At 38.7% G+C, this 27,990-nt stretch overlaps 1 protein-coding gene across 2 annotated transcripts in view; it reads right to left on the minus strand.

The window, feature by feature from the left end:
• SATB2 (SATB homeobox 2) overlaps positions 1–27,990 on the minus strand; it is a 192,444-nt gene that overhangs the window by 21,115 nt on the left and 143,339 nt on the right. For both annotated transcript variants that reach the window (XM_025934980.2, XM_086719222.1), the window contains exon 10: positions 16,758–16,955. In XM_025934980.2, the coding sequence (XP_025790765.2) occupies positions 16,758–16,955 (198 nt within the window). The remainder of the gene's footprint in view (positions 1–16,757; positions 16,956–27,990) is intronic.

The following is a 27,990-nucleotide window of genomic DNA, read 5'->3' on the forward strand; positions in this document are numbered from 1 at the left end:
ATCACCCTTACTAAAAGTATAGTTTTTAGCTTTGTCAGGGTCTCTGTTGGAATTATAATTCCAGACTGAACAAAAAATTGTATCAAAATTCTCTTATCATATTAAAATACTTGATCATGTGTTCCCTCAAGATTCTCAACTTTCTATTTCTGAGAAGAGAACAGATTTAATGAGATATTTTCAAAGTAGAGCTGGTAAAGGGAATATTTGTGAAAAGCACTGCCAAAAGACAATTCATTTGGTAGACACAAAAAAGGCAAAATTTACCCCAGATACTGGAGGAATGGGTATTAAATAATCATCTCTGAATAAACTCTACAAATCAATATGGGCCTTTTGGTCTAAACTAAAGACGGCCTTACCTAAAGGAAATCTCTAAGGTCAACCGGCAATTAACTGAAAGGTTTTGATTGAAAATGCTATTGACTGCTTTCATATCAGACAGCTTCCTGGCTATTATACTTCATGGGCTGAGTAGGTGCCAAGACATTAAACTGTCAATAATCTATTAATACTGGACAGTTACGCTCACTCTCCCTGAATCTGCAGGCAAAGATATTCCAGCCAAGTACCTGCTTAGAACTGATGCAAATTCCCCAACCCTGAGAGGAAAAGCATATCTTTATTACCTCCCAGCTTAAATGCCTACGAGTGTTGACAGAGTGTAAAAAAAAAAAAAAAAAAAAAAAAAAAAAAATCCAGATAATAGATGCTTATTCAGAGGAGTTAAACTAACATTTGTTTTTCAAAAAAATTGCTAAAGGGATGGTGAACATGTCCTGGAATCTGACTTTCTTTCTAAGCCATATTTAACAGTTTCTAAATTGAATGTAATAAACACTTTACAAAGAGGAATGAGAAGTTATTTAAAGTGAGGCTCATAGGTCCCTGCCACTCAGCATCTGGAAAGCAGTTATACTTGGGGGCGGGGGGGTGGGGGAGGGTGACTTTTAATGAATTTAATAGAGAAAAGCACTTTAATTAAATGCTGTCAGAGTGGATTGTATTAATGACTGCACACAGAGGAATTTAAAGCAAGCCAAGTTTATTTAGCAAATAGAAACTGGGCGCTCGAGGCCTGCAAGTATTTATGTTTCTGCAGTTGCTGTACATCTAGAAGATGATGGTGGTGCCAGATGAAACCACTGAGTTATTAGATATGATTTTATTTATTGTGTATTATTAAAGTTTTGAAGGCCTCAGGGGAATGGATTTCATTTTCAAAATGAAATACCACATTTGATCCGAAAGGGTTAAGAAAGGAGAATATTGTCCCCCAATGTTTTCTGTGCCCTGGACTTCTGATACAGCTGAGTGGTTAATGGGGATGACCTTTTCTAGGTTTATCCAGTCAGAATTCACTCCACTGCACAGTAGTGGGAAAGAAATCGATGACAGTATTTCTTCTATGACTTTTTCTAATTTTTTTCTTTTCAGTGATTTGCCACTAAACATAATTCATTCTTTTACACATAGCAATAAGCTGAAAAATGACCAAAGCTCCTAAAACTCTCCATGAAAATTTGGCTGCCATAACTTTCTTAATGAAAAACATGAAGAGCACAAACTTCTACAAAGGAAAAGGTATCGAATGTTTGACTTGGGGCAACAGGGAAGAAGGGGTTTTCCTCAGTGTCTTCTATTCAGAGGCTGACCACAGAACAAGCCTATTATTAATGATAATATTTTAAAAATAAACAAAGAAAATACGAGCCTTAATGCATGAAAGCTGTAAAAGATTGAAAAGCTGGTCTGGCTGGAAAATACTGTGTGTGTGTCAAAATGATTTTCTCTACCGTTTGTAAAAATGTAATTATCCATGATATGCTATTATCCATGATATGCTACAAGGGTAAGGGATTTCTAGTAAATCCATTGGAAGCTGAGGATTCGCCTTTGGTCTTTAGTTCCTGACACCACCATGTCTGTGAGATCACAAACCACTGCCATGATTTACCACATCCTTCTTGCAGTTATATATACACTCTTTCAGTCTGTCTTTAGATTTTAATTCAAAACATGAGGAAGGGGGAGAAGGGAAACGTGAGGATGGGAGAAAAAAAAACAAAACACAAAACCCAGCACCTATTTCCTTTCAAGAACAGAGTAATGATCACAAATGAAGACTTTCAACTTTCTAAATAAATAATCTAATTTTTAATCCCCCCCCATCCAAGCTATTTATTAATATCACATGTTAGATCTGTGTCTTTGTAGTTCTGGAACTTATAAAGCAACTCTGCATTTCCCATCTGTGCCAAGATGTTTCAGACTAGTCTTTGAAATGCTGCAAATGCAGATGAATACGACACAAAATAGGAACTGATTACATACACATTCTATATGTGAATAATGGCAACACAGAACACAGATGACAGGACATGTTCACATAGTGTATTGTACAATTCTGCTTCATATACGCAAGTATGTAGGGACCATCAAAGTACAGCCTGCTGTCTCTAATACGTCTGTTCTAGGAGCTCCAAATAAATTGGTTGATTTCTTCTAAGCAAAATGACAAGAAAACTTCTTCTTCCCTGGTACATCAGTAGTTCTAATATGAAGATATATTAAAGAATCATCAACTGATAGAACATACCGATGCATTTGATCCAGATGTGTTTTACAAGCCAAAGAATTCGTCAATTTGCTTCTCTCCTTTCATTACTAAGTACATGACTGTATTAACTACACACACTGCTTAACTAGTTTAGCTTCACCTCTCTGGGAGGCTTTTGTTTCACATGATGCATAAACTCAAATGAGGATTTCTCTCAAGAGTATATCCCTTAAATCATGCCTTACATGGAACTATTTGACATTTGTCCACCATAACTCCTTTCTACTCTTCTTTTCCCACACTTTGAGTATACTGTTGACACAAATTGTCCAAACACTGAAATGAGAAAAACTATATTTAAAAAATTATTTGCATGTAGATATCGTACTTATATACTATATGCTCACTTTAGCACATTCTGTTCATTTAGATCACAATAGAAGTAAGAAGATCTTTCCATATCCATATGTATTTCTTTAGGAACTCACATCATGGATTTCAGCTCCATAAGTTTAGAGTATCTTTTAAAACATAACTAACTTCCCATTTTGAAGTAAAGCGTTCAGTTTATCACATCTAAGAAATTAACTCTGTTGAAGGGGAAAGAGTAGAAACAACGACTGTCTAAACAAACTATTTTTTATATCTGGGTGATCAAGTGAGCTGTATACTATCAATCAGCCATTCAGTTCTGGAAATACCTTTCTTTCATACAATGCTTTTTTGGTATGTCTTTATGAAAAATAAATACATGGATATCCACAGGGCTTTAAAAAAAAAAAAAGTTAATTGGAGTCTCTTCAGTGTTGTGCTAGTAAATGTGTAACAATGGGCTCTCCAGAGAAAAAAGCCCCAGTTGGATCATTTGCCTGTTCTCATAGTGTGAATAATCCCACCATGGCCAGCTCCATTCTACTAAAGGTGAGACAAAATTTGAAAATTCCTGAAAATTCAACAATCAGCGCTGCTAGCCAATTCAAGCCTACTCCAGCACACTCTGAGTCTGCTATAGAAAGTGATACCTGTCCCTTTTCTGCCTCCCAGACCTGCTCACTGGAGCTCCTTTGCCTGGCCTTACTTACCTGTCATTTTCCTAGCCCCAAAGTGATTAGGATGATCCTGATGTGACACACAATTCAATAAGAGACTCCATATCAAAAGGTGAAGGGTTATATGGTTTGCAGTGAATTAGATCTAGAAACAACTTGTGAGGAAATTGAACTTATGACCTCAGAACTGTCAAATCTATCCAGTTTGCTTGATCTCCCATTTCTAGGGTTAAACTGAGTAATAATAAAATAAATGAATTTCAGAACTTTGGCAGTTTTCCTTTAATTGAAATTGTGCTTTTCTATCATTACAAGGGGAAGTTCCAGACTTCAACTTAATAAAAATCAGCAGTAGTTTTCAGCCACATTAGATTTCCACACTAAATAGAAACAGCTGAGAAGCCATGGTAGGTAGGTTTGGTTACAATAGTTTAAAACTCAGTGGCTGGCTTTCTCTTGCAATTGTTATAACTATGAATCATAAGAAAATCAACTGGATCTCTCTGAGCAGATATAAGGTGTCCATCATCTGTTATTTTGTTGCTACTTTGTTTTTCCAAAACGCATTTGATCCTCCCAGGAGTGATATGGTTTTATTTTTTGTTTTCTACATTTTCATTAAAAAACTCAAATGGGAATCAGAAATAAATAAATCAACTCATAGAATGAGTGTTTCAGATAGAAAGAGTCTTTGGGATCCCCTAATCCATGTTATAACAGTTTACAAAAAAGTAGAAGAAAACTAAGGGATAAAACCAATCATCCAAGGTCACATGCCCAGTCCCAGTGACTAGAGTCTATGCCACTTGCAGGGCCCTTTGCTTTACAGTATCTTTTTACCCATTTTATCAAAACGGTTCATTGAAAACAGAAATAGAAAGTAGTTTTTATTCTTTACAAGATGCTCTAGTTCCTGAGACAGTGAATAGGAAGTCTTGGCAGGTAACAAACACAAACAGAAATATTTTAAGTTTTTGAGAACTTTTTACTTTAATGCCATACTACACTCAGATTTAAGCAAATCCCAATCATCTATTTTAAATGTGTTTTAAAAAATTATAACCAGAAGGCCCTGCTTTCAAATAAAGAATTTGTTTGTTTCTACCATTATGTAATAAGCAAGACATCATGATTTTTCAAAATTAAAATCAAATGGTTGTATTTATCATCAAATTCTTAACCCTATGATTTTCAATCATGGGGCCATCACTTATGCATTTGTTGTGACCTGCACTCCAAATAATTTGGTACCATCAAGAGCAAAATTTATAAGCATTTTACTTTTTGTCTTTTGTTTTTGGTAAATTAGAGTTGATTCTATATTCCTTCTACAACGACACTAATCATATATACTTTCACCCTTGTTTACTTGCATATGTGGGAGGGAAAGAGGTAGAATTCCAGTTAGTGATGGTAGGAATTGAGTCACTTACATGAAAACCACCCATTAGTATTTTCAGTATGAAGGACCCACTAAAAAGTATGCTAAGATCTTAGAGAATTTTGCATCTCTGCTCAACATATCATTACCTAGCCTGCTCTGCAAAAGTCTATATTCTTTTTCCTGCTGGTCTTTAAGCAACTCAAGATCAGATAAAATTTATTTCCCCTTGTTTGAGTCCATTGGAGACCAGTACAGAGCTGCTGATGTGGCAGATGCTTGCTTAATACTAAACCAAAGAAACTCAAACATCATCACTGCATGGCATCTTCACAACTCTGTGGATCCTAACATGTTGCAAGATAAGAAGGACAGCAGAACTCCCAGAGATTATGCAGAAGCAGAGTGGTCTTTTTGCTTGTTTAAGCTTAAAAAAAAAGTACCAATCTACGTTTGTAATATCCAATTACATTTAAAAAAAAAATTTTTTTTAACGTTTATTTATTTTTGAGACAGAGAGAGACAGAGCGTGAACAGGGGAGGGGCGGAGAGAGAGGGAGACAGAATCTGAAACAGGCTCCAGGCTCTGAGCTGTCAGCACAGACCCCGACGCGGGGCTCGAACTCACAGACCGTGAGATCATGACCTGAACCGAAGTCAGATGCTTAACCGACCGAGCCACCCAGGCGCCCCTCCAATTGCATTTTTTAATCCCTGAAGGGATTGTATTCAGACCTGAGAAGAAAAGGTCTCACTTACTTTCAAGCAACTTATAATGACTTTTTAAAAAGAGTTTGGAAATGTAGAAAGATCAGGTGAAACCAGACAGCTCGGAGTTTCTCAGTCTGCCCCAAAACAAGTGTACAACGTGTACACAACAGAGGCAACGCACGCTCTCGTGTCTTGCTAGTTACAGAATCATATGCTGACATCATCCTTCGTTCAACTCTGAAATCTTCTGAGCAGAATTATACCCTTATTCACTACTCTTCTGAGTAGAATTCTCTCTCTGAGTAGTATTATTCATACTAATAATGCTCAGATACCATTATTATTTCTCAGGTGCCTTCCATGCAATCCCCTTCTCATGTAAATCTCAATCCTAAAGATTTGGGATCGTTGCTGTTTGCAGAAAACTTAAGTGGTCTCTGCAAGACCAGCGTGCTCCAATTCCAGTGGTGGCCCTGGAATCCACATCCAGCTCTTCTGTTGGTCCAGGGCCCCCTCTCCTCAAGCTTCTGGCAGAGCCATGGTTTCGATCAACTTGGGTAAGCTCCTTGACAATTTATATCGCTTATGTTTCAAAAGAAAGAAAAGGAGGTTAAAAGAAATCTAACTTTCATTTGGATATTTTACTTTCTACTGAAATATTTTTGAATCAGGCAGCCCAAAATCTTATAAAAATGGCTGTATTAGTGTATCTGTGGGTCAAGTTTGTCAGTTCCATCAGCTTCCCAGCATGAAGCCTCTTAGTCTCAAAAAGGCCACTGGGACCGGGCTTTCCTGGCCACCCTCATACCCTGCTTCAGCTGCAACTGCCTTCCAGATTTATGAACTTGTTTGAGTGATTAGGCCCAAATCAGAGTATGTGAAATGAGCACGTCTGCTCTGACCAAATAAGGAGAATTTCATCCACATGGGGAAGCCCTTCTCTGCACACGTGCATACCTGTTTCCTCTGCAAAGATGATGAATACCTCTCAAACCAACAATTACCTATGAATGAGAAACACTCTGGTAGAAAATTTAAGGAGAAAATGTGAAGCAGGCTCCTAAAACTGTATGTGTTTTATGCCACATTAGCTCGTTATTAAGAGACACTTGACACTCCGCAGACCACAGCTTTATCAACACATGCCCAGTGAGCGGTTCAGTTGAAGGACTCGGTTCAAGTACTAACAATGAATTAGCCCACACCCCACTGCCAGTGGGGTTGTTACTTGGAGAAGTCGCCCTAGGCAGAGACAATGAACATGACCAGGGCAAAAAAAGAAGTGTGTGTCTGTGTGGTCGAGGAGAAATTAAGGAGGAGTGGTCATCGTATTATTCATTCGTTTTCCACCAAAACCACATTGTAAAATGCCACTCAATCACTAATCTACATATATAATTCTTTCTAGAACTATGTAAATCACTTCAGACTCTAGAGAATAGATTCAGAAAATATGCTTTGATACTTTCAAAAAGCCATTTTTTTTAAGGTAATATCATCTCTGAGAAGCTAAACATGTTTTAAATATGTTATCCAGTACATTCTGGAAACAAATGGAAAAGTTGAAGAGATGGTACCCAAAGTCAACACCAGAGAAAGAAACAGAACCTATGGATCCCATTAAATCATAGTCTTAATTCTAAATTAAGTTAAGGTAGCCAGAGGGAAAATGAAATCTGTTTAAAAAAATGCAACTCTGAGTGAAGGAGAAAACTGCTCAATATTGTGTGAAATTTTATATGTTTTATTCACTGTTGTACACGTGGTGCCTAGAATTAATACCTAGCATGCTGAAGGAGCTATACAAATACTTGTTAAATAAATAAGTAAAAATGTGAGAATAAAAATAGCCAGACTTTTCAATCATATCTATAACTTGAGGCCTGAAAACAGTTTTATCAAACAATTTTAATCATCTTTACCAAAAGCCAGACTTAGCTAGATATCTATGGAAGTATAAAGGAATGTATTTTCCTTCTCACAGATCAAGTGTAATGAGGCCCTTGATTAGAACAATGACATATTGATATCCACAAGTGCCTTAATGTTAGCTTAAGTTTATTGTTTTTTGCGGGTGGAGGAGAAGGGAGGATGTGTTCCAATACACTACCTTAGGCTATTTATTTTGTCTCCTTCTTTCTCAGTCTGCTCCACATTGCTCATATTTAACCAGTCTGTCCCTTCACAAAATTAGCCACTGCCCCGTGTTCTTTCAGATTAAAAAAAAAAAAGAAAGAAAGAAAAAAAGGGTTTCAGATTATTGAAAAGAAAAGAAGGAGGGTAGGAGGGAAGAAAGGAGGGAGGAAAAAATAGTCACAATGAGTTGGCTAGTAGAATAGCAAGAATATCTCCTAACAAATGCCATAGCAATATTTTTAAAAAGACAACTAAGCTTTATGTTCAAAAGTATTATCTTTAGTCTAATTTTCCTATAAGAACATCAATTATTGGCCAAGGTGCTAAAGGTTTTATACCTCATTTCATTTAATATCAGCAGAAGAAAAAGACTATGACAATATGTACAAAGAGAATCCTGCTGTCCCAAAACTTGAAAAAAACAGACACAGAGATCATTTACATTAGTGCTTTTAGTGGTTTCTGAGTGTGAGCACTGCAGACACTTGTATCAACAAGGAGCTATTGTACCAATGGAAATGACAGGGGCGATCCTTTTTCTTCCCTTTACCTATCGAGCAGTGTTAGGCAAAGTGCCTTCTCTTCAGTTTCAGCATCTAAAAAATAAGGGCTGTATCAATAATCAACAGCATGAGCTGAAGGGACTGTGCTGCCTCTGAAAAATGCAAAATATCAAAATTAGGCTAGTATTTAAAGAAACATAGCAATCATAGAAGAGCAAGCTACTATAGAAACCAAGGTTCTCTATGTCCCCACAGGGCAGGAAAAGACTGGAAGAAGGGGAACCCAGCTGTTTGACAATTCACTTCAAACCAGTAGCTAACCCTGGACATTTAATTTGGAAGGCGGTGTGTTATTAAGGTTCAGCCACTCATAGGGAGAGCTCTGCTTGGCAAAAACACTAGAACAACCCCACAAAGAATGAGAAGCAGTAAGCTAACTCCAATTATTAAAATCATAAGCCTAGTAAATTGCTGAACCCACTTTAAAGACATAAACAGGAAGACCCAGATTACTATAAAATTCTACGTTTAATTTCTATGAGTATCTATAGCACAGTGCCTGAACGCATGGAAGGAAGCACATGATAAATGTAAGACAAACTGCAATAAAATAAAAAGGCATAATACTTTGGTATACACAGAACTTAAAATAAATCTTAGGCATTTGTTTCCTACTGCTTATATGTCTATAGCATTTCACATTTAAAAAGTCATATAAATCTCCCTTGATATCAGAATTTCATATGAGACTTGTTAATCATTACTGCAACCATCTACTCTGATAAATGCAGGGTCATAGGAGCCGTGATCTACTAAAAGGCTCTAACTTTCTGGCCCAAGGGCAACCCATTCACAGGTCATGTACAGATGGTATATAGCCAGTTAGCTTTCTACTTCCCATTCTTTTGACTTTATTCTAATATTTTCCCAAGCAGAGTTCCTCCTGGAAAATGCAGTGCCTTCTAAATTAAGCACTTGTATTACTATTTGGAAATGAAATGTCAAGACAGTTTGCCTTCATGAGGGTAAGGTGGACCAGTCAATTTCTCTTGTTATGAAATTTTAAAGTGGTAGTAAATATAGAGTGGGCAAAAAAAAAAGCTGGATTTGATAAATAGAAAAAACTCAGGAGGTAGAGCAGAGGTCATGGATGGGCAGGTCAAGTTCTGAGGAGGCACAATGATAATTCAGAGAAACTGTGAGTAGCAAATAGAAGTTATAAAATAGATAAAAATATAAGTGATAAATCAGGTAACGATGGGAAAGAAAAGCTTGACAACAGAAGGAATCTGACATGGGGAAGAGGTGTGTTATATAAAGGATAGCAAAGGAGAGGATGAGCCCATGAATTTCCATGAGTGCTGAATTCCCAGTTCCAGGTGTAGAGAAACCTAACTACATTCATAGCCCATACATCTGAATTTTCAGGAAGTTCTATCACTGTCAATTTCCCTTAATATATCTCCAAAAATTAAGCCAGAATTTCTGTCTTGCAACACACACACACACACACACACACACACACACACACCACACCACACAAAACCAAAACTTTAAGAAACTTTTAAAAAGCAGGCAACGAACTTACTTAAACCTCTAGAAAAGAACAAAGCCATAGGTAATGTCTAATCTACTCGCTTAGCTACCAACTCTAATGAGCTTCTTCAACTTTCTGACATCATTGCTGAAAGAAACCTTTCCACTATATTTTGAAAGAAATGGTCTCAAGATGGAAATGTCCTTTTATCTAGAATAAAAAAATTGGTTGCAAATGACCTCCAAATCTCTTTATATTCCTGAATGGCAAATTGAAAACTTTGAACATGGTAAAAAGCTAGAATGCTCTTCAAGTTGAGGGACGCCTGGGTGGCTCAGCTGATTAAGCATCTGACTCTTGATTTCAGCTCAGGTCATGATCTCATGGTTCATGGGTTCAAGTCCCACATCAGGCTCTGTGCTGACAGTGTGGGACCTGCTTGGGATTTTCTTTCTCCCTTTCTCTCTGCTCCTCTCCTGCTTGTGCTTTCTCTCTCTCTTTGTCTCTCAAAATAAATGAATAAAAACTTCTAAAAAATGCTCTTCAAGTTGAATAAATACATGCAGGATGACATAAGGTTAATATGAAAAAAGTTAGTGTGGCTCCTCATGGATGTTAAGAAACTCCAAAAGTTCTCCCAAGGGAGGACCTACTTAGAACCAACTGCTGCAATATGTCATTAAAAATGGTGGAGTGTTCATGTTCATCTGTCCTCAGGCCTACAGTAGGGTTTCAGAACTCTGGGCCGCCCTTAGCACCCCTTGAATAGCAGCTTGTAAGGAACCCAAGAGGGGAGAAATTCTAGCAACCTGGCTAGAGAACTTGCAAACATCCTTAACTGGTTAATTAATTAGCCTACTTATTTTGTAGAAGTTGTTCTTTTGGAAGCAAATTCAGAAAGCAAGTTATGGTCCATACAGACGGAGTAGAAAGGCATGATTGAATTCACACAGCTTAAAGATAGATTTCAAGTACACTTACACATTAGCATTGAGAGTCATGTTCTAAATAAAGCTATCTCAAAACAGCTGATGAAAACTGCAAATTTCAGTCACATCAGTTCTGTGACATCACACTAGTAAGTTATAGGTTTCACTGTGTTAAGTTTCCCGTAAAGAAGAAAGCTCACAAAACTAAATCTATTCAGTAGAATGCTTAGAAATTAAATGGTATACATAAATGGCTTTGCCTAATACCAGACACCTAACAATATGTGTTCAGGGGATGCTGGTTGCTGCGTGTTGGCAGTTCCTTCCAGCACACAGATACAAGTCAGACAAGTGTGGAATTAAGGTCTCACTTTGAGCACGTTACTTAACTTCTCTATGCTCCAGTTTTTTACATGTGAGAGTAGACAAAAACCACCCTCCTCTTTGGTTTTCCATAAGGTTAAAAGAAGACATATACAAATCTCACATTTTGAGAGCCTCACACCCAAAGAGGCTAACCGCTGCCAAGGAAGAATCAGAACCATCACCGACACCATCATCATCCTCATTGTTATTATTATTATTCCTGGATTTAATACAGGAAACACAGAATCATCCTCATAGGTACTTATAGTTTTGCCTGTTTGCTTTATCTTACGGTGTTAGGCAATGAGTGGTCTATCTATTCCAGAGTGTCCCCACCCCAGCACTACTGACACTGTTCACAGATAGGTCTTTGTTTTAGGGGGCTGTTCTGTGCATTGCAGGGTAGATGGCAGCATTCCTGGCCCCCACCCAGTAGATACCAGTAGCATCTCCAAGTTATAATAACCGAAAATGTCTCCAGATGCTGCCGAATATCCCATGAACGGCAAATTCACCGCTGGTTGAGAACCACTGGTTAATACCAATGACAAGGGATTGTTGGCTTCGAAAATGCTGAGAATTCTCTTGAGTGGGCAGCAATCCAGACAAGCAGAGGTACAATACTGGTGTCAGCTGTCACCCACCAGGTCTCATATTCTTACTCAGTGTATTGCATGGAATTTTAAAACAATTCCTTGTCAGGAAACCACACAGCAGCAAGCTCAGAATTCCTGAACTTACAAAATAAGCCATGGAAACACTGTGGTGGAAATATAATAAAGCAATAAAGCACAAACTACACAGACATGAACAATTTGGCAAATGTTCCCCAATCAACCCCACTCAGTGACCTAGTCATAGCATGAGCAATGTCCTTTCTTCTTTCTGCATTAAAGGGGGAGTGTGGTCAGAGGAAACACTGGATGCCAAAAATGCCTGTGTTTCCATTCAGCTGGCGAGCAAGGTTCAATGTCTCCGCTCTAGTCTTTCCAACTGTAAAATGGAGTTGGTAATAAAGAATACCCTGACCTAACTAGTTTTTGATTTTAAGTTGAGGATATCCATTCACTATAGGGCCTCAGGTCATAATAACCACTAGGGGGAAAATCACTATAACCATAAGAAATAATTTTGTCTCTGAGCTTTTGGAATGAAAAAGTGGAATGTATTTCATCTTTTTCATGGAATGTTTTACTTTCCCATGTCATCTCACCTATATTGGTCTTCTCACCATATCTGTACAAGGACCGAAAACATTATGTATATCAGTATTTCACAATCTTTTTTTTTTTTTCATTATTAACCACTAAAGGAAACTTCTTAGGTATTCCCCCAACCCCCCAATCATCTCCCCTGATTCATGGAATATTCAGGGATATGCTGAATATCTCTTTATTTACTGTGTCCCTTGGGAGGGCCACAAACTATTGTAAAGTGAAGATGTCTATGCTCCCCAAGAATCCATTTTCACTCCCTAAAGCAATATTACCCCTCCTGAGGGTCATGATAAAGATGGACAGATCTCGTTTACAACATGTGTTCAGGGCTTGAAAAGTGACCTTTTACACAGCAGGGACTTTTTTTTTTTTTTTTTAAGTAATCTCTAGTAGTCCCAGTGTGGGACTCGAACTCACGACCCTGAGATCAAGAGTCACATACTCCACAGACTGAGCCAGCCAGGTGCCCCTACACAGCAAAGATTTAAATGAGTTTCTGAAGAGGCTTAGAATACTGGAAAGAATATGAAGAAAACAGGTAATCCCATATGACATCAAAGCTGAACCTCACCTGGAGAGGTATAGATTCCTAACCTCACTTCTCTAGGACCACAGTGCCTTAGGGCTGACAGCACCCCTAAATGGCCCCAAGCCTAACTTGATCTCAGCTATAACCTAGCTTCATCTCTGAAGGAAAATTCCATCAAACACACATCTCTTGGTAAACATGCAAAGGATTCTGTTAGGTATTAGAATTATAAAAATAAATGGCATATAATGGCTACCATGGAAGAAATCAGAACCATGGGCAAAGGCATGTGCAGCTTTGGTTTGGCACCTTTGGGTGTAGAGCTGGAGTCACAGAGGCAAGGTGGCCTTACCGGGGCAGACATGACAGGAGCAAGGTCTAAATGAATCAAGTGGACAGGCTGTGTGTGCACATACACAGTGTGAGCAAGGGGGATCTTGCAGCAGGAGAGTGACTGTGTGTCTTGCGTAGAGAGTATCAGCTCCAGCCAAGTGGCCTAGTGGGTCAGATCTGAATTTTCTGCATTGTTACACAAAAGCTGGATTTTATGTCAAATCTCCTGATGCGGAAGTGTAGGCTTAAAATTTTAAAACCTTTTGTGGCTTAAAACAAAGAAACACAACTGCAGGCAATATAGGACTATCAATATGTAAACTATTTGCAAACAAATGACAAGAAAAATGTCCTCACTTCCTTGAGCAAAGAGGCTCAGATTCTAAGGTACTTCTCACATCACAGAAAGCACTGAATGCTGATATGAAGCTCCTTCCTTTATCTAGTACATCAATAAGGCACTAATTCAACAGACTAATCTGGTGGGTAATTATGCACAATTAGTCATATCTTTACCATTTAAGAAAAATCAAGGAATAGTATACCCTAACTACTCATAAAGAAATTTAAATGGCACCCTTCTATAACCACAAGTGGAGTAGACTTCTGCATGATTTTAGTATATCAGGAGCTCTTCATAATCACTGATTTCACCTATACTTAACGATTTAGTGATGGTGCATTTTCTGCCTAGACAAAGTGTAACATCACCAAACTAGCATTACCCTATGTATGCATTTTAAAATTCCCCAAACATGTAAATAATTATATTTCCCTAAAATTTTAGTTGATATAAAGGCACAAATGAATCATAGCCCTAGGCCCAATGGCTTAGCTTTTTCATAAATATAAACATTTTTTAGTAGTTTGAAATCTTTTAAAATACAGTCCCTCCTAAGTCACAGCAGCTGTGCCAACTGTATTCTCCAATCTCGGGAGTTCTGCCAGTTAGTTCCATTTATTTTTCTTCATTTTTTTTATACCATGACTGTAATATAAAATTAATCCAAAGTTTTGTATTTTGCTGACAAACAAATGCAGGATTTCAAAGCAGTGTCACTGAGAGACTAGAACGATGTCAAAAAAAAAAAAACACAAAAAAACAAAACCAAAACAGTAATGTATTGGAGAGTTTTATAGTAGTTATGGGATCAAGATCAATGGCCAAGACAAAGTCAATGCAGAGAAAATTACCTTATTTGTAAACTCTTTAGCTAAGATCTGAATGATAGGAATAGCCTTTTATAAAATAAGTGAATTCTCTTAGTGATATCAGAACTTAATGTTAATAGCCGCGAAGTGCTATTACAGGAAAATTACAAGCTGACTCTTTCCTAGTCATTAAATATTGTTAGCACACTCTAGTTTTGACATACTAACATAAAAGATAATAAAGCTCATAAATCAATTGGCGGTCTGCTTCTAAGATTTACTTTACTCAAATTGGTCAGTTAGAATATTATACTGAATATCCTTTTAGCTACCTAAGCATAGGGACCTCATAGAGATGAGAACTTCTGAACAAAGAATGGAGAAAGAAGTGTATAGGAATCATCACCCAAATGAAGGGAGATCCTTAATTATAATGGTTTTAGAATTTTTATCTCAAATTTCTCTAAATTTCCGTTATCTTATGATAAAAACTGAATGCAATAAGTGTCTACGATCAATCAGTTTTTCACTTCTGTTCTGTTTCTACTTCACCTAGACTGAACTAAGACAGACCCTGAATGAAAAGTCCAAAGTTGGTAGTTCCCTGAAGCTAGTCCTTGGCCTGTGTTGCTTCAACACAGAAGTTTTGACTAGTTCACATCAAAACAAGAAAAACAAGGGTGACAGGAAGTTTTTCATATGACTGAATTTATACAGTTTGTAAGATTTTTTTTTGTTCTGAGGCTACCCTTTTCATTAATTTGTTGACATTAAAAAGTTTACTTTATAAAATGATATGGATAATAAATTGGAGCTTCCCTTGAATTTTTCAAGTGAATGTATTTTTCAAAAGACAAGGTTGGTGAACTTTTACTGGCTTCCTCTTTAATTTTAATTTCTACTAAATCTCAAAATCTAAAAACCACTGCTTTGTGTGACTTAGAATATTTGTCTAATTATCTATAGGAAGGTACCCTGGTGCTTGGACAAGGCCTCTGCCAGGAAAGGACAGGACAGGGAAAGGGGAAGGTGGGTCCTGAAGGGTAAGCCCTGGGGCTCACCTCCAGGGAATGAGTTGCCCCCAGCCCAAGTCTAAGACCAGGACAGCGGGCTTCACCACTTAGCTGTGTATTCTTATCACCCACCTGCTCTGAGTTCACTGTGACCATGTTAAGAGGCTGCTTCCAGGTGCTTCTAGTACAAATTCATGAGTCTAATCATTTGGGCAATTCACTCTGTGACTTTGGAAAATGACCAATGACAGCATGAAAGCACTGACTGAGATGTCAGTATTGGGATGATAAGTGATATAATGGACCCGTTGACTTCTGGCTTCTCCTCCAGGCATGTGAGATTGAATTGAGGTGAAAGGAGTCAAGGAGACCTCAGGGTAGAGCATTTTGCCAAGTCCTTGACCACCTCTCCTTTGATATCTTGATCAAGAAACACACTCCATGCTTCCTTCATTCTCCTCATTTTCTCTTCCATTCCACACACACAGGCATGCATTCCTGCTTTCTTCTTGCTACACAAAAGGAGGTTCAGACAGAAACCCTGCAGGGTCCTCTTTGGTGGTGTTTGAGACTGTGATAGTGGACAATAGGACAAATCTCAAAACCTACAAAAATTTGTGGCCAAACTCAAAGGGGTCAGACCTTGGGATATTAACCTAGTTAATATTTCTTTCTAAAAGTTACTGATTCTAGACTGCAGCAAGACTCAGTGGCTAAACTCAACTGCTTTCAGAAAGAAATATTATTTCTCTCAAAGAGAGTAAATACTAACCAAACAAAACATGCAACCCAAATGAACACAGATTGCTAACAGAGAGGAAACCAAAAACAGCAAAAACTCATCATAAAATACTAAGAACCTATCATAATTTCTCAAAGGTTCAGTTGAGTTCACTGGTATTTTCTAGCTCAGGTGGATATATTTCTTTTCCTCAGCCTAATCAACCATCCCTTGAGGGATTTCAGATTAATTTATTAGCTACTTCAGATTTTTTTTCTTTAAAAAAATAAACAAGCTGATAGAAACTATGAACTCTGTTTCCTGATTGGGAGACTGAATTCGCCACATGTGCTCTGGCTTCACAATCCCACAAATAAAACACACCCAGGAAAGCAGCTGCCTCTGGATTCGACTCACCCATTTTTCCCCACGTGAGCATGTGCACGTGTGTACGTGCACACACATGCACGCTGTGCCCACTGTGAGAACAGGGTGCCCCATCTTCAGGGACATGGCAGGAGACACCTTCCAATGGGAGGTGGCATGGCGTGTCCCTTGACCCTTGACACTTGCTGGCATCAACAGCCTCGCTCAGGTTGGGGGAAGAAAGGGGTGCTGACCTGTACTGGCTCAGGGGGAAGCTGGACCACGTGCTGCATGCGCTCGCTGTGGTGATGCCTTGACTCCTCCTCATAGATCACATCCCTCTCATGCTGGGGAAGGTTCAGGAAGCGACGGATGGTACACAGGTTCTCCCAGAGTGTGCGGTTCTCTGGGCTGGGGTTCTCCTTCCAGCGGAGCAGTTCACACAGCCAGCCCTAGAGGGAGAGAAGGTCACTTGAGTTAATGTGTAGGGTGCAGAGCAGCAGAGGATAGCCTGACTGAGGTCACAGTCTGACAACTCTGAAGAACCAACCAATGACCACACAGGTGGTTACACCAATGCCCCGAAATCTTCATTCTTGTTAATGATCTTATCACCCTTCCTACTGAATATATTTTCAACTAATTTACAGTTCCTTTTTGTAAAAGATACTCAAGCAAGATTACAGTTATCTGATTCTCAAAAAAAAAAAAAATTCATTTCATGTTGATCAGCTACAATTTTTAAAGACTGCCCAATTGGATACTTTCCATTCTAAGAAAAATGTGAAAATGAACAAATATGTATTGACAACATAGTGAATTCTAAAGAAGGAGAAACATTTAAGTGTAAATAGCACCGAATTCTCTAGGAAGGAAATAGTCTTAGAATTATCAATAACTCCACAAAATAAAAACAACAACCTTAGCGAGAATGAAAAAGTTATATGTGTTTTCAGTCTCTGAATGCCTTGGGCCCTAGGCCCACTTAACCATCACCGTCCCGCCACAGCCACACCTGCAGGAAGGTAGGCAGTTGGTCGGGTCACACCTGCAAATGTGCTCCCAATTCTGGCATCCGGATGTTCTCTCGCTTGAAACTGCACGAGAAAGAAAATGTAATGCAAATAATGATGGATTATATGAAAATAATACAGAGGATGCTGTCAACATCGCTCACTGACTCATGTCAAAATATTTTACCCAGTAGCTTTCTAACCCATCATTTCCAAGCTACATCGCTAATTTTAAAAACAAGAATTGTCCCACATCACGCCTCTTGCAAAAGAGTAAGAATTTTTCTGAAAAGGTGCGTAAAGAAACACAAATGACTTTGTAAAAATTAAATCCCGAATCCCAACAAATTCTATATCATAACTTGTAAGCCAATGAAAGTTCCTGACATGCATTATAAAAACCCCATATAATATCGTAAGCTGTTGTTTGTCTAACTCTCCACTGTGTCTTCTGCCTTTACCCAAAAAAAGGCAAGATTTGATTATCTCCGCTGCATCAGCCAAGACAGCAACACCAGCTGTTCTCATTGTGCAGCCTCTTCCTCGCGGCCTCCATGTTAATAACCTGATCATTCCATTTTCTCCTTCAACTGCCGGCTGCAGCACCGCGAAGAGACAAAAACCCAGGCCCATCTGCAGCAGCTGTAGGCACTGAACTGTGAAGCCACTGGGGATTTATAAACTAATCTGTAACACAACACTGCCTTGTTTTTACAAGTGAGAGGCCACATTTGCGCAGACCTGATCTTTTCTTGCAATAAACTGGGAGCTGGGGAGAGTTAGAGGGTTAGGAAGAATGAAAACAAGATATCGAATCATTTGCTTGGAAATGTTTTTCCAAGTATTTCCATAGATTTCTTTCAAGTCAATTGAGAGACAGGTAAATGCTGATTTTCAAGGTGCAACGTGTATGAAAACTGAAGACAATTAAATTTTTTATCCCTATCAGGAAATAAACTATATTTTTAAAAAATCTCCTAGTCCCAAAGTATTTCCTCAAGGGTTTCTTTGTACAAAGGAAAGAATTCTTGAAATGGAAAATAAGCCATCTGTGGAAAACTGAGCTCCTATTTCTCTATCTCTATACAGATCTGAGTCTCCAACCGAACTCTTTCAAATGTTTCAAACAGGTATGTTTAACATCTCCCAGGGGAGCCTATAGCATAGAGACCAATCATTTAACAGAAAATAAAAACAAAAACCTACATCTGTTAAAAGATGAAGTTCTGAGATACCCAGACCTTAAGGAGGACACAGCACCTGCTGTTCCGCCTGAGGAGTGAATTGCATTGTGGGAAGCTGCAGCTTGAAAGGAGACAGGTGACAGCTGAGTGGTATCTCCACTTATGATACTCGGAATGTCTCGCACAACATTCATTGCTGCATTTGATTTATATGCGCTGTTATAATCTGCACTCATTACAATCACTTAGAACAAACTACAGGCCTCGTTATGGACTGTGTGCTGTCTGCCATCAGTCTTTAAGAAGTGTGGTGCTCAATTTGCCCACTGACATGCAAGGTCCTGACCTTGAAGCTATTAGGGAGCAGATTAGACACAAGTGTGATCATGTGTGCAGGCATAAGCAAACCAAATTAATTTCTGGCACAGGGAGGTAGCCAACAAGACCCTGTTCTTAGGGAACCAGAGAACTTCCTCAAATCCCTGATGGAGCTGAGCTAATAGCATGTTTAAGGGAACCCGGTTTTGAAGATGAAGCACATTCATGGTATTTAGAGGGTTATTAATCTAGTTTCCCCACAAAGTGTTTGCTTGGCTGATCAGATTAAGGGATGGAGCCTTCCACAGTGCACCCCCACCACAGCAGGCCCCAAGAAATCTGTGATACTTCACAGCCTTGGACATATTGCACCATGTGTACCCAGCTGCTTCAATAATTAGCTTATGAATGTATCAGCTGGTTCTGTGATTTTTATAAATAATAACTAACCTACAGAGCAGAAAGACTGTCGAGAGCCTTACAGTAGCACAAAACTGCAAGGTGCTCCTAACTCTGACTTGCTGTTCCACTGAACGCCGATATCTCCTACTAGTGGGGCTCCTGTAATGCCATTTATAAATATTTATTTTGCATTTGAAATGGCCATCTATGTGTGTCAGTTTTCTTCACAGCAGCCATAATTTACTTTCCTTTTGCTCTGGCTCACCACTCATTCCACGTATTTGTAGCCTTACCTTCCGAAAATCTATTCTCCCTCCCCACTTCCCATCTCACCCTCCATCTTTTTATTTACTTGATCCTTCCACCGACCCATTCGGGATGCCTATCTCTGTTTTCTCAATGGGGGTCTCTTATTAGCTTGTTTAGTGGCTAATGAATGTGTGAGAAAGTGCCATGTTGCTGCATGAACACACATGTATGAAACTGTGAGTGAACCCACCACAGAAGAGATAAAGAGTCCCCACACTGGGATTTTTTTTTCATTTATATAATTTTTGCGTGCCATCCAAGAAAGTTTTGCAGTATCAGGAAAAAAAAAAGTGTAAATGTCAAATAAAACAGTGACAGATGACAGTATTCTCTATTGAATAGCACTGTTTCTGTCGTGCATGTTCAATGGGAACTCATGAATTATTAATAAACAAATCTCCTTTTTCTGTTAAAAATCTCAAGTAGGTTTTTTGTTGTTATTCCCTGCCGTGTTGTGTGGAGAATTCCAGGAGATTTATTTTCATTTCAGAAATGCTGATACAGAAGTGTATCTGATTTCCAGTCCTGGTCAGCACTGGGAGCAGGCACCATGAACTACAGGTATATACCTATCTGTAATTTCTCTTTTAGTCTGGCTGTAAATTCTGACCAAAGGTTAGTTACATATTCATATAGTCAGGTTAGCCTTTCTAGTATGGTAAAACTGAGGCTAAAAAGTGAGTTACGGCCAGGAAGCTCAGAGAATTTTCAACTTTGAGCCCTGAGACTAACTGCTAAGTTCCTGGTCTGACATTAAATGATTGGGTTACCGTTGGGCAAGTGGTTACCCTCTTACAGCTTCTGGAATATAACCGCAAAAGGAGGGGTTTACAAAAGATGGTCTCTAAGTTCCCTTTCCAGCTCCACATTCCATGGTCTGTTACCTTGTTATTTGTCAGAAATAGCAGATAATAATTAGCGATCAGGGTTAAAGTACAAAGAAACCACCTTAAGCGGGTGATTAAGGGCAACATCACCAGTGATAACATATGGACATCATGAACCCTGTGGTATGACGCACTCCAAAGGACACAACACAGTATCTGCAGAAGTCTTGCCAAAAATGCATAACCCCAGTTGAATCATGACAAACCCAAATTGAGAGATGTTCAACAAAATAACATATCAGTATTCAAAAGTGGCACTGTCATTAAAAAAAAGAAAGAAAGAAAGAAAAGAGAAGCGCCTGAGTGGCTCAGTCGGTTAAGCATCCACCTCTTGGTTTTGGCTCAGGTCATGATCTCACAGGTTCGTGAGTTTGAGCCCTGCATCAGGTTCTGAGCTGACATCGAGGAGACCGTTTGGGATTCTGTCTCCCTCTCTCTCTGCCCCCCACCTTGCTCATGCTGTATCTCTCTCCTTCAAAATAAATAAAAATAAACTAAAAAAAAAGAAAAGAAAAAGGAAAGACCGAGGAATGGCCACAGACTCCAGAAAACTCAAGAGAAATAAAAACCAAATGCAGTGTGATTCCTGGATGGGATCCTGGCACAGAAAACGGATATTAGTGGGAAAACTACTGAAATTAGAATAAACTTTTTAGGTTAGTTAATGGTATTAAAACAATGTTAATTTCCTGGTTTTGATAACTGCACCGTGGTGACGTAAGATGCTAACAACAGAGGAAGTGAGGGTTATATGGAAACTGCACTATTTTACAACATTTCTGTGACTCTAAAAAATTTGTTAAAAACAAAAAATGTCAAAAAAAAACCTACGTAGAAAAATATCCATGGAGTCTAAGTGTAATGATGACAAGGAATTTATGATTAAAACTCGTTTACCTTCAAACTCTGAATCCAGAGAAGGAATAGAAGTTTAAAGTCTGCATCCTTGTAATCAATGGTTAAAGAGTTCCCAAGCATTCAATGCATAAGTATCTATAACATCTCATTTTAGCCATCTAATCAGCCTCTTAAACAAATGTTTCCTTCAGTCAAAAACACAGCTCTGACCACCCTTTCCAACTATGCAGGTGAGGAGACACTCATACCATTCAAGATATAGTTTGTTTACAATCCATATGTTCCGGAAAAGTTGCCTGCCAATCTAAATTTACAAAGCAAATCATGTTGTAAATGTATTAGGAATCTTTACTACTTGAAGGAATGTGCCATTGTTTCTTTTTAAAAGATGAATAATCCCATAGTTTATCTTTTAGTGAATGGACAGTTTTAATTAAAGATCTATTGGGGCGCCTGGGTGGCGCAGTCGGTTAAGCGTCCGACTTCAGCCAGGTCACGATCTCGCGGTCCGTGAGTTCGAGCCCCGCGTCGGGCTCTGGGCTGATGGCCTGGAGCCTGTTTCCGATTCTGTGTCTCCCTCTCTCTCTGCCCCTCCCCCGTTCATGCTCTGTCTCTCTCTGTCCCAAAAATAAAAAATAAACATTGAAAAAAAAAATTAAAAAAAAAAATAAAGATCTACTTAAATGAGACATCCCTATTTCCGAATTCAAAAAGCATTTAAAAAGGCAACAATAAGAACCGTCATTTGCTCCCATTTTTCCTTCATGGTCTCGTCTCCTATCAATTTCTCTATTGACTTTGTGCTCCAGCCATGGTGAATTACTCCCAGACTCTGAAGATACTTGGTATTCCCACCTCCAGGCATGGGCTGTGGGGTATATACCTACCCATCTGTGATTTCTCTTTGGTTTCAACCAATGGCTGGCTGTAGTTGGTTTAGCATTTTTAGTATGGTAGAAGGGAGGCTAAGTGAATCATAAGCGTTTTGAGCACAGCTAATACTGCTCATGTTACTCCCTTGGCTGGAATGTCTCATATTCAACCTTCTGTCCCCCCTGAGAAGGTACATGCCAAGGCTCAGCTGACAAGGCCTCACCTGATCTGTGAGAACTGTTTGGTCACTCCTGTATGACCCCAAAGCATGTTGCTTATACTCTTCTACAATTTGATGATGATGATGATGATGATGATGATGATGATGATGATAACGGTCAGCCTCTTGGGGTGCCTGGGTGCTCAGTCGGTTAAGTGTCTGACTTCAGCTCAGGTCATGATCTCACAGTTCATGAGTACAAGCCATGTGTCGGGCCCTGTGCTGCCAGCTCAGAACCTGGAGCCTGCTTCAGATTTTGTCTCCCTCTCTCTCTGCCCCGCCCCCTTCTCATGCTCTTTCTCTGTCTCTCAAAAATAAATAAATGTTGGGGGCACCTGGGTGGCTCAGTCGGTTGAGCGTCCGACTTCAGCTCGGGTCATGATCTCACAGTCTGTGAGTTCGAGCCCTGCATTGGGCTCTGTGCTGACAGCTCAGAGCCAGGGGCCTGCTTCAGATTCTGTGTCTCCCTCTCTCTCTGACCCTCCCCCATTCATGCTCTGTCTCTCTCTGTCTCAAAAATAAATAAATGTTAAAAAAAATTTTTTTTAAATAAATAAATGTTAAAAAATTAGAAAAAGAAAAAAAAGAATTGTCAGCTTCTTGATGGGGGCGGAGGGAAAAAGTTGGTTTCTGGCTCATTTTAGCATTTTCAGAGCAGTGTGATCCTTACACAAAAAAGACACTTTATAAATGCTTATTAGATGTACTGAAATTAGCTGAGTGCATAGAAATTAGCCTACTGGTATGTTTTACAGCCTCAAATTCAAAGAGGTATCGTTGAAGAGGGGCACTATTTCTCTGAAGTTACCCTGTCAATGTTCTGAAGATTGTTCTCCCATCTCTAATGCATGAATACAATAAAAATGGGATGATCCAATTTACATTATATATTAATGTGTTATATATAATATATAAATGCAAATAATGACAGGTCTCTCAGAATATTAATTCAGTTTGTAATCTTATAGCGAGCACCCATCTACTATGTGCCATACAATGTGCTGGTATGTTACATACATCATTTGTCTTGATTACTTTTATTAAAAAGGTGAATTGAGATCACCAGCAAGGAAGTGAGTATTTGGACTATGAAGCTCAGGAAAAATATCATCATAGAGAATATGACATGAAAGGTGGAGCTTGAAAGATAAAGATGGATTTCACTAGGTGGGGAGAGGAAGTAATCAGAAGAGATAACATCACCAGCAAATGCATGGATTTAGAAAATTATCACACCCCAGGAATCAGAAGCAACTTTGCAGTCTAGAAACAGAGGTGGGGTCAGATTATAAAGAATAACATGCAAAGAAATTTCATCTTAATCGTATGGGCCATGGGAGCTAAAGAAAGCTTCTAAATGATATGACAAATAATTAACTTTTCTTTCTTTTTTCTTTAAAGTTTATTTATCTTCAGAAAGAGAGAGTGAGTGTGAGTGGGAAAGGGACAGAGAGAGACATAGGGAGAGAAAGAAAATCCCAAGCAGGCTCCACACTATCAGGGCAGAGCCCTCCACGGGACTCAAACCCACAAACCCTGAGATCATGACCTGAGCTGAAACCAAGGGTCAGACTCTCAATCAACTGAGCCATCCTGGTGCCCCTTTTCTTTCCCTTCCTTCCTCCCTCATTCGTGTCTAACAAGAAGTCCTTTGAGAAAAAACTATGATAAATAAAGTCAACATCACTTATCCTAGCCTAGATATTTTTTTTTCCCTAACAGTAAAATCAGGACTCACAATGACCTGGTAATGGTAAAGTCCATAATTCATATGTTTCACCCAATAGGAGTTTTCATTCTCACAAAAAAAAAATGACATATATCATAAATACTACACTATATCAATAATTCTAAAAAATCTGTTCTCATTATTCTAACCATTTTCCTTTCTCTCCGTGTGTGTTGTTATTGTTGTTATTCACATGAGAATTTTTTTACAGCTTTCTTGGATTAAAAAAACGAACGAGGAAGGGCAGTATCAATTTTACTTATAGAACATTTTAAAGTTTTAAAATTTTCAGGTAGACAGCAACAGAGTGACATTCTGCAAATTGCATACCAAAGGCTGAGAATGTCCAAATAACCAGGGAGGTCTTTCCCAAAACAATAATATGACCAGTGTTTGAGTGTGGACCCCAGTAGATATGGGTTTGAATCCCATAAGCTCCAAACCTTCCCTTGAAGTGATGGGGGAGGGGAAACAAAAGGGAAGAGCAGTGTTTCTGTCCGTGGTACTGAAATGTCACTGTGTACTGCGTGATTTTCCTACCCCAGGACACTGGTAATGACTCCAACTTCTCCCAGGCCCCATGTTTTTTCCTTTAAAAAGTCTAAGTTTTAAAAAGTTTAAGTGTTGATGACAACTTTCCTAGTTTTTACAATATTTAAGAATAAATACAAACCAGCATTTGCTTAGCAACAAACACAGTTTACAGCCTAGTCTGATCTACAAAGAGAGAAAGTGAGTAAGTAAGTAAATAAGTAAGTAAGGTTGTATTTGCCTTGAAGACAGGGCCTTGTCACAGTCATTATGCTGTAATGTGCCCTAGGAGCCTAACACAGAGCTGATAAGTGAATTCAGCCTAGAAATAGTAAGAACCCCCCCACTGCCACCACACCCCCCCACACACCCCGCCTTTGCCCCTCTAGGAACTCCAATGAATGAATAAGTCAGCAAATGAACAGTTCTTTAGGAGAATGACTCAAAGCTTCTTGCACAGAAATGTAAAAGGCCATTTACTCACCCACATCCTCAATACAGAAAATGTCAGCATATGTAACCAAAAGGAAATGTTTTCTGAGTGTCTCAAAAGAAAATTCATATTATTAACCACAGACAGTCGCTTTCTAAATGGAAGCACATAAAGTCCCCAAACAAACTTTTGTAACTGTGAAAGGATTTCTCTTCAGCTGGTTGAGACTCTTCTGAAGTGTGAAATGAGCCAGATAATATTCAGCTCTTGTTTCTTAGTCACCAAATTCTCTTTTCATGAATCCAATAAGTGTCTATTAAAATAAATAAACCCCCTAATGATTCAAGATAACCTAATCAAGAAAACTGAAATGGATAAAAGGCTAACTGCAAGGGAGACTTGTCAAGGGCTTCAGTGACTCCCTGACGGGGAGGTCATCTAAACCCGAGAAAGGTTTGTGCTTAGCATTTGGTTACAGTTCAAGGTTAATTATTTTATACCTTGAATGTGGTAAGTAAAAATGATCTGCTTCTTTTTGTATTTTTCAAAATTGTACACTAAGTTCTAAACTATTTTCATGGGGACCAATTTTCAGCTGTCTCTGGGCATGTCTCTCACATTTCTATGGATGTGTTTGTAAAGATTGAATCTATAATTGAGAGTAATGAAAATTTTATTTCTTTTTTTTTTTATTTTTTTTCAACGTTTATTTATTTTTGGGACAGAGAGAGACAGAGCATGAACGGGGGAGGAGCAGAGAGAGAGGGAGACACAGAATCGGAAACAGGCTCCAGGCTCTGAGCCATCAGCCCAGAGCCTGACGCGGGGCTCGAACTCACGGACCGCGAGATCGTGACCTGGCTGAAGTCGGACGCTTAACTGACTGCGCCACCCAGGCACCCCTGAAAATTTTATTTCAAAACAACTCCTTAACTTCTGTTACAGAGGACTCAAGACAAAGGGGAATTTCATAAAATCTCCCTCCTTGCCAAAGATGCATGGGAGAAACAAAGCTATATAATAATGTGGAGACGTGGTATGATTTTATATAAATATGTACACACATACATACATACATGCCTACATGACAATATGCACCTGAAAAAGCCATCCATATCTGTCAAAAAGATGAATGAATCTGGAATTTTCTACTTCTCCACTTAAATACCAGAAAGGTATTAATAGCAAAATGTTCTAGGCTAAAACATCAAGCAGAAAAGAACCAACATATTTCAAGTCCCTGACTTCAGGTCCAAATTCCACATACCTGTGATATAATACTATATATTTTGCAAACTGCCTCAAAAATTTGTAAGTGCGTGGGTGGGTGGAGGAGGGGAACCCAGACACAGAGGAAACTGGGAATAAGAATTTTTTTTTTTTTGAAAGATCAGAGCTGGCGCCAGAGTGAGGCAAGCAAACAACTAATGCACAAAATTTAAGGAGTGCGGCTCTGAAAGTGTGTGCCTCCTTCACATTTATACCTAGGACCCAGCTTGCTTCACCCTGGTCTTGGCCCTGTGAAAGGAAGATGATTACACAGTTTCTACAGCAAAGTGGTAGGGGCTCTTCATAGGCACAAACATTCTCCAGCTATAAGAACCCTGATTTAACTCAATGTGCTCTTTGTAAGAGGGCTGGAAGAGTTTGGAGAAGTAGTTTTAATAGGTCAACCTGATTTGCTTCACAAGCAAGTTTACAAAGGTGCCATGCCATGAACTGGAAAAATAATGTAACTCAAGGATTTCTGCAGTAGATAAAGATGTGCTTAAAACTTGTACAAAAACTTGAGCCATGGGTAAAGGTATCTGACTTTTAAAAACTGCCTATGAACTCTGTGATTAATCTTCATTGATATCTAAATAAAGGCTTCCTTAAAAGCTACTTTTAGAGCATGAAACATTAACATAATTAATTGTGGGTTGGTAAAAAGAACCCCATACTATAAGATTGGTACAAAAACTGAGACCTTGAGGGAGTTTCTGCTGATAATCTCAACAGAATGTAATCTTTTGAGATTATGCTGAAAAAAAAAAAAAAGGCAGAGAATGAAGAGCTCAATTTGACGCTTAAACATCGTTGACTGCCTGCTGTAATCTGGCATTTGAGAATGTTGAGAAATCTAATTTCTTCACTACTTGGCATAGTAACTTTTTTCAAATGGTAATTGTAGTGTAAATATATTAATTTTTTTCTATTTGAATTTGGTGGATACGCCTGAAATTGTAGTGACAATTGACAAAAGTAGAAAGTTCTCCTTGATAGGCTGTCGATATGACTGCATTACTGAGAAAGCAGCCTGGCAGGAAGGGGCAGCTACTGAGGATGGCTACATGCCACGTTTTAGCCTGCCTCACATGCTAAATAGGAGATAGCAAAATCATTAGGAGTGAGACTGAGACCACCCACTCACATGGCTACCACTTCCTGTCACTTTTTATACCAGAGAGATGGCGCAGCCAAACATGTACTCCCGATAGCCTGAGATATCCCAGCTCCAGTAAAGCCATTCCCATAAAGGGAATGTAGTAAGTTAAGATAAATGTCAAACATCTTTTTGAGCAAAGTGGCAAAACCTTGATCTCTGTGTGATATTTTTGAAAGGCTAAGAAACTAATGATGAGATAAAAGGTAGTATTTTATACTTCGTAAATTTACTCTCCTACATGAAAAGCTGGGCTTAAAAAAAAGAATTATAGTTTTAACTTGTCTTACAATTACGTGTTGTAC

The sequence above is a fragment of the Puma concolor genome, chromosome C1, assembly GCF_028749965.1.
Source record: "Puma concolor isolate L17-30 chromosome C1, mPumCon1.1.hap2, whole genome shotgun sequence".
NCBI classification, from domain to species: Eukaryota; Metazoa; Chordata; class Mammalia; order Carnivora; family Felidae; genus Puma; species Puma concolor.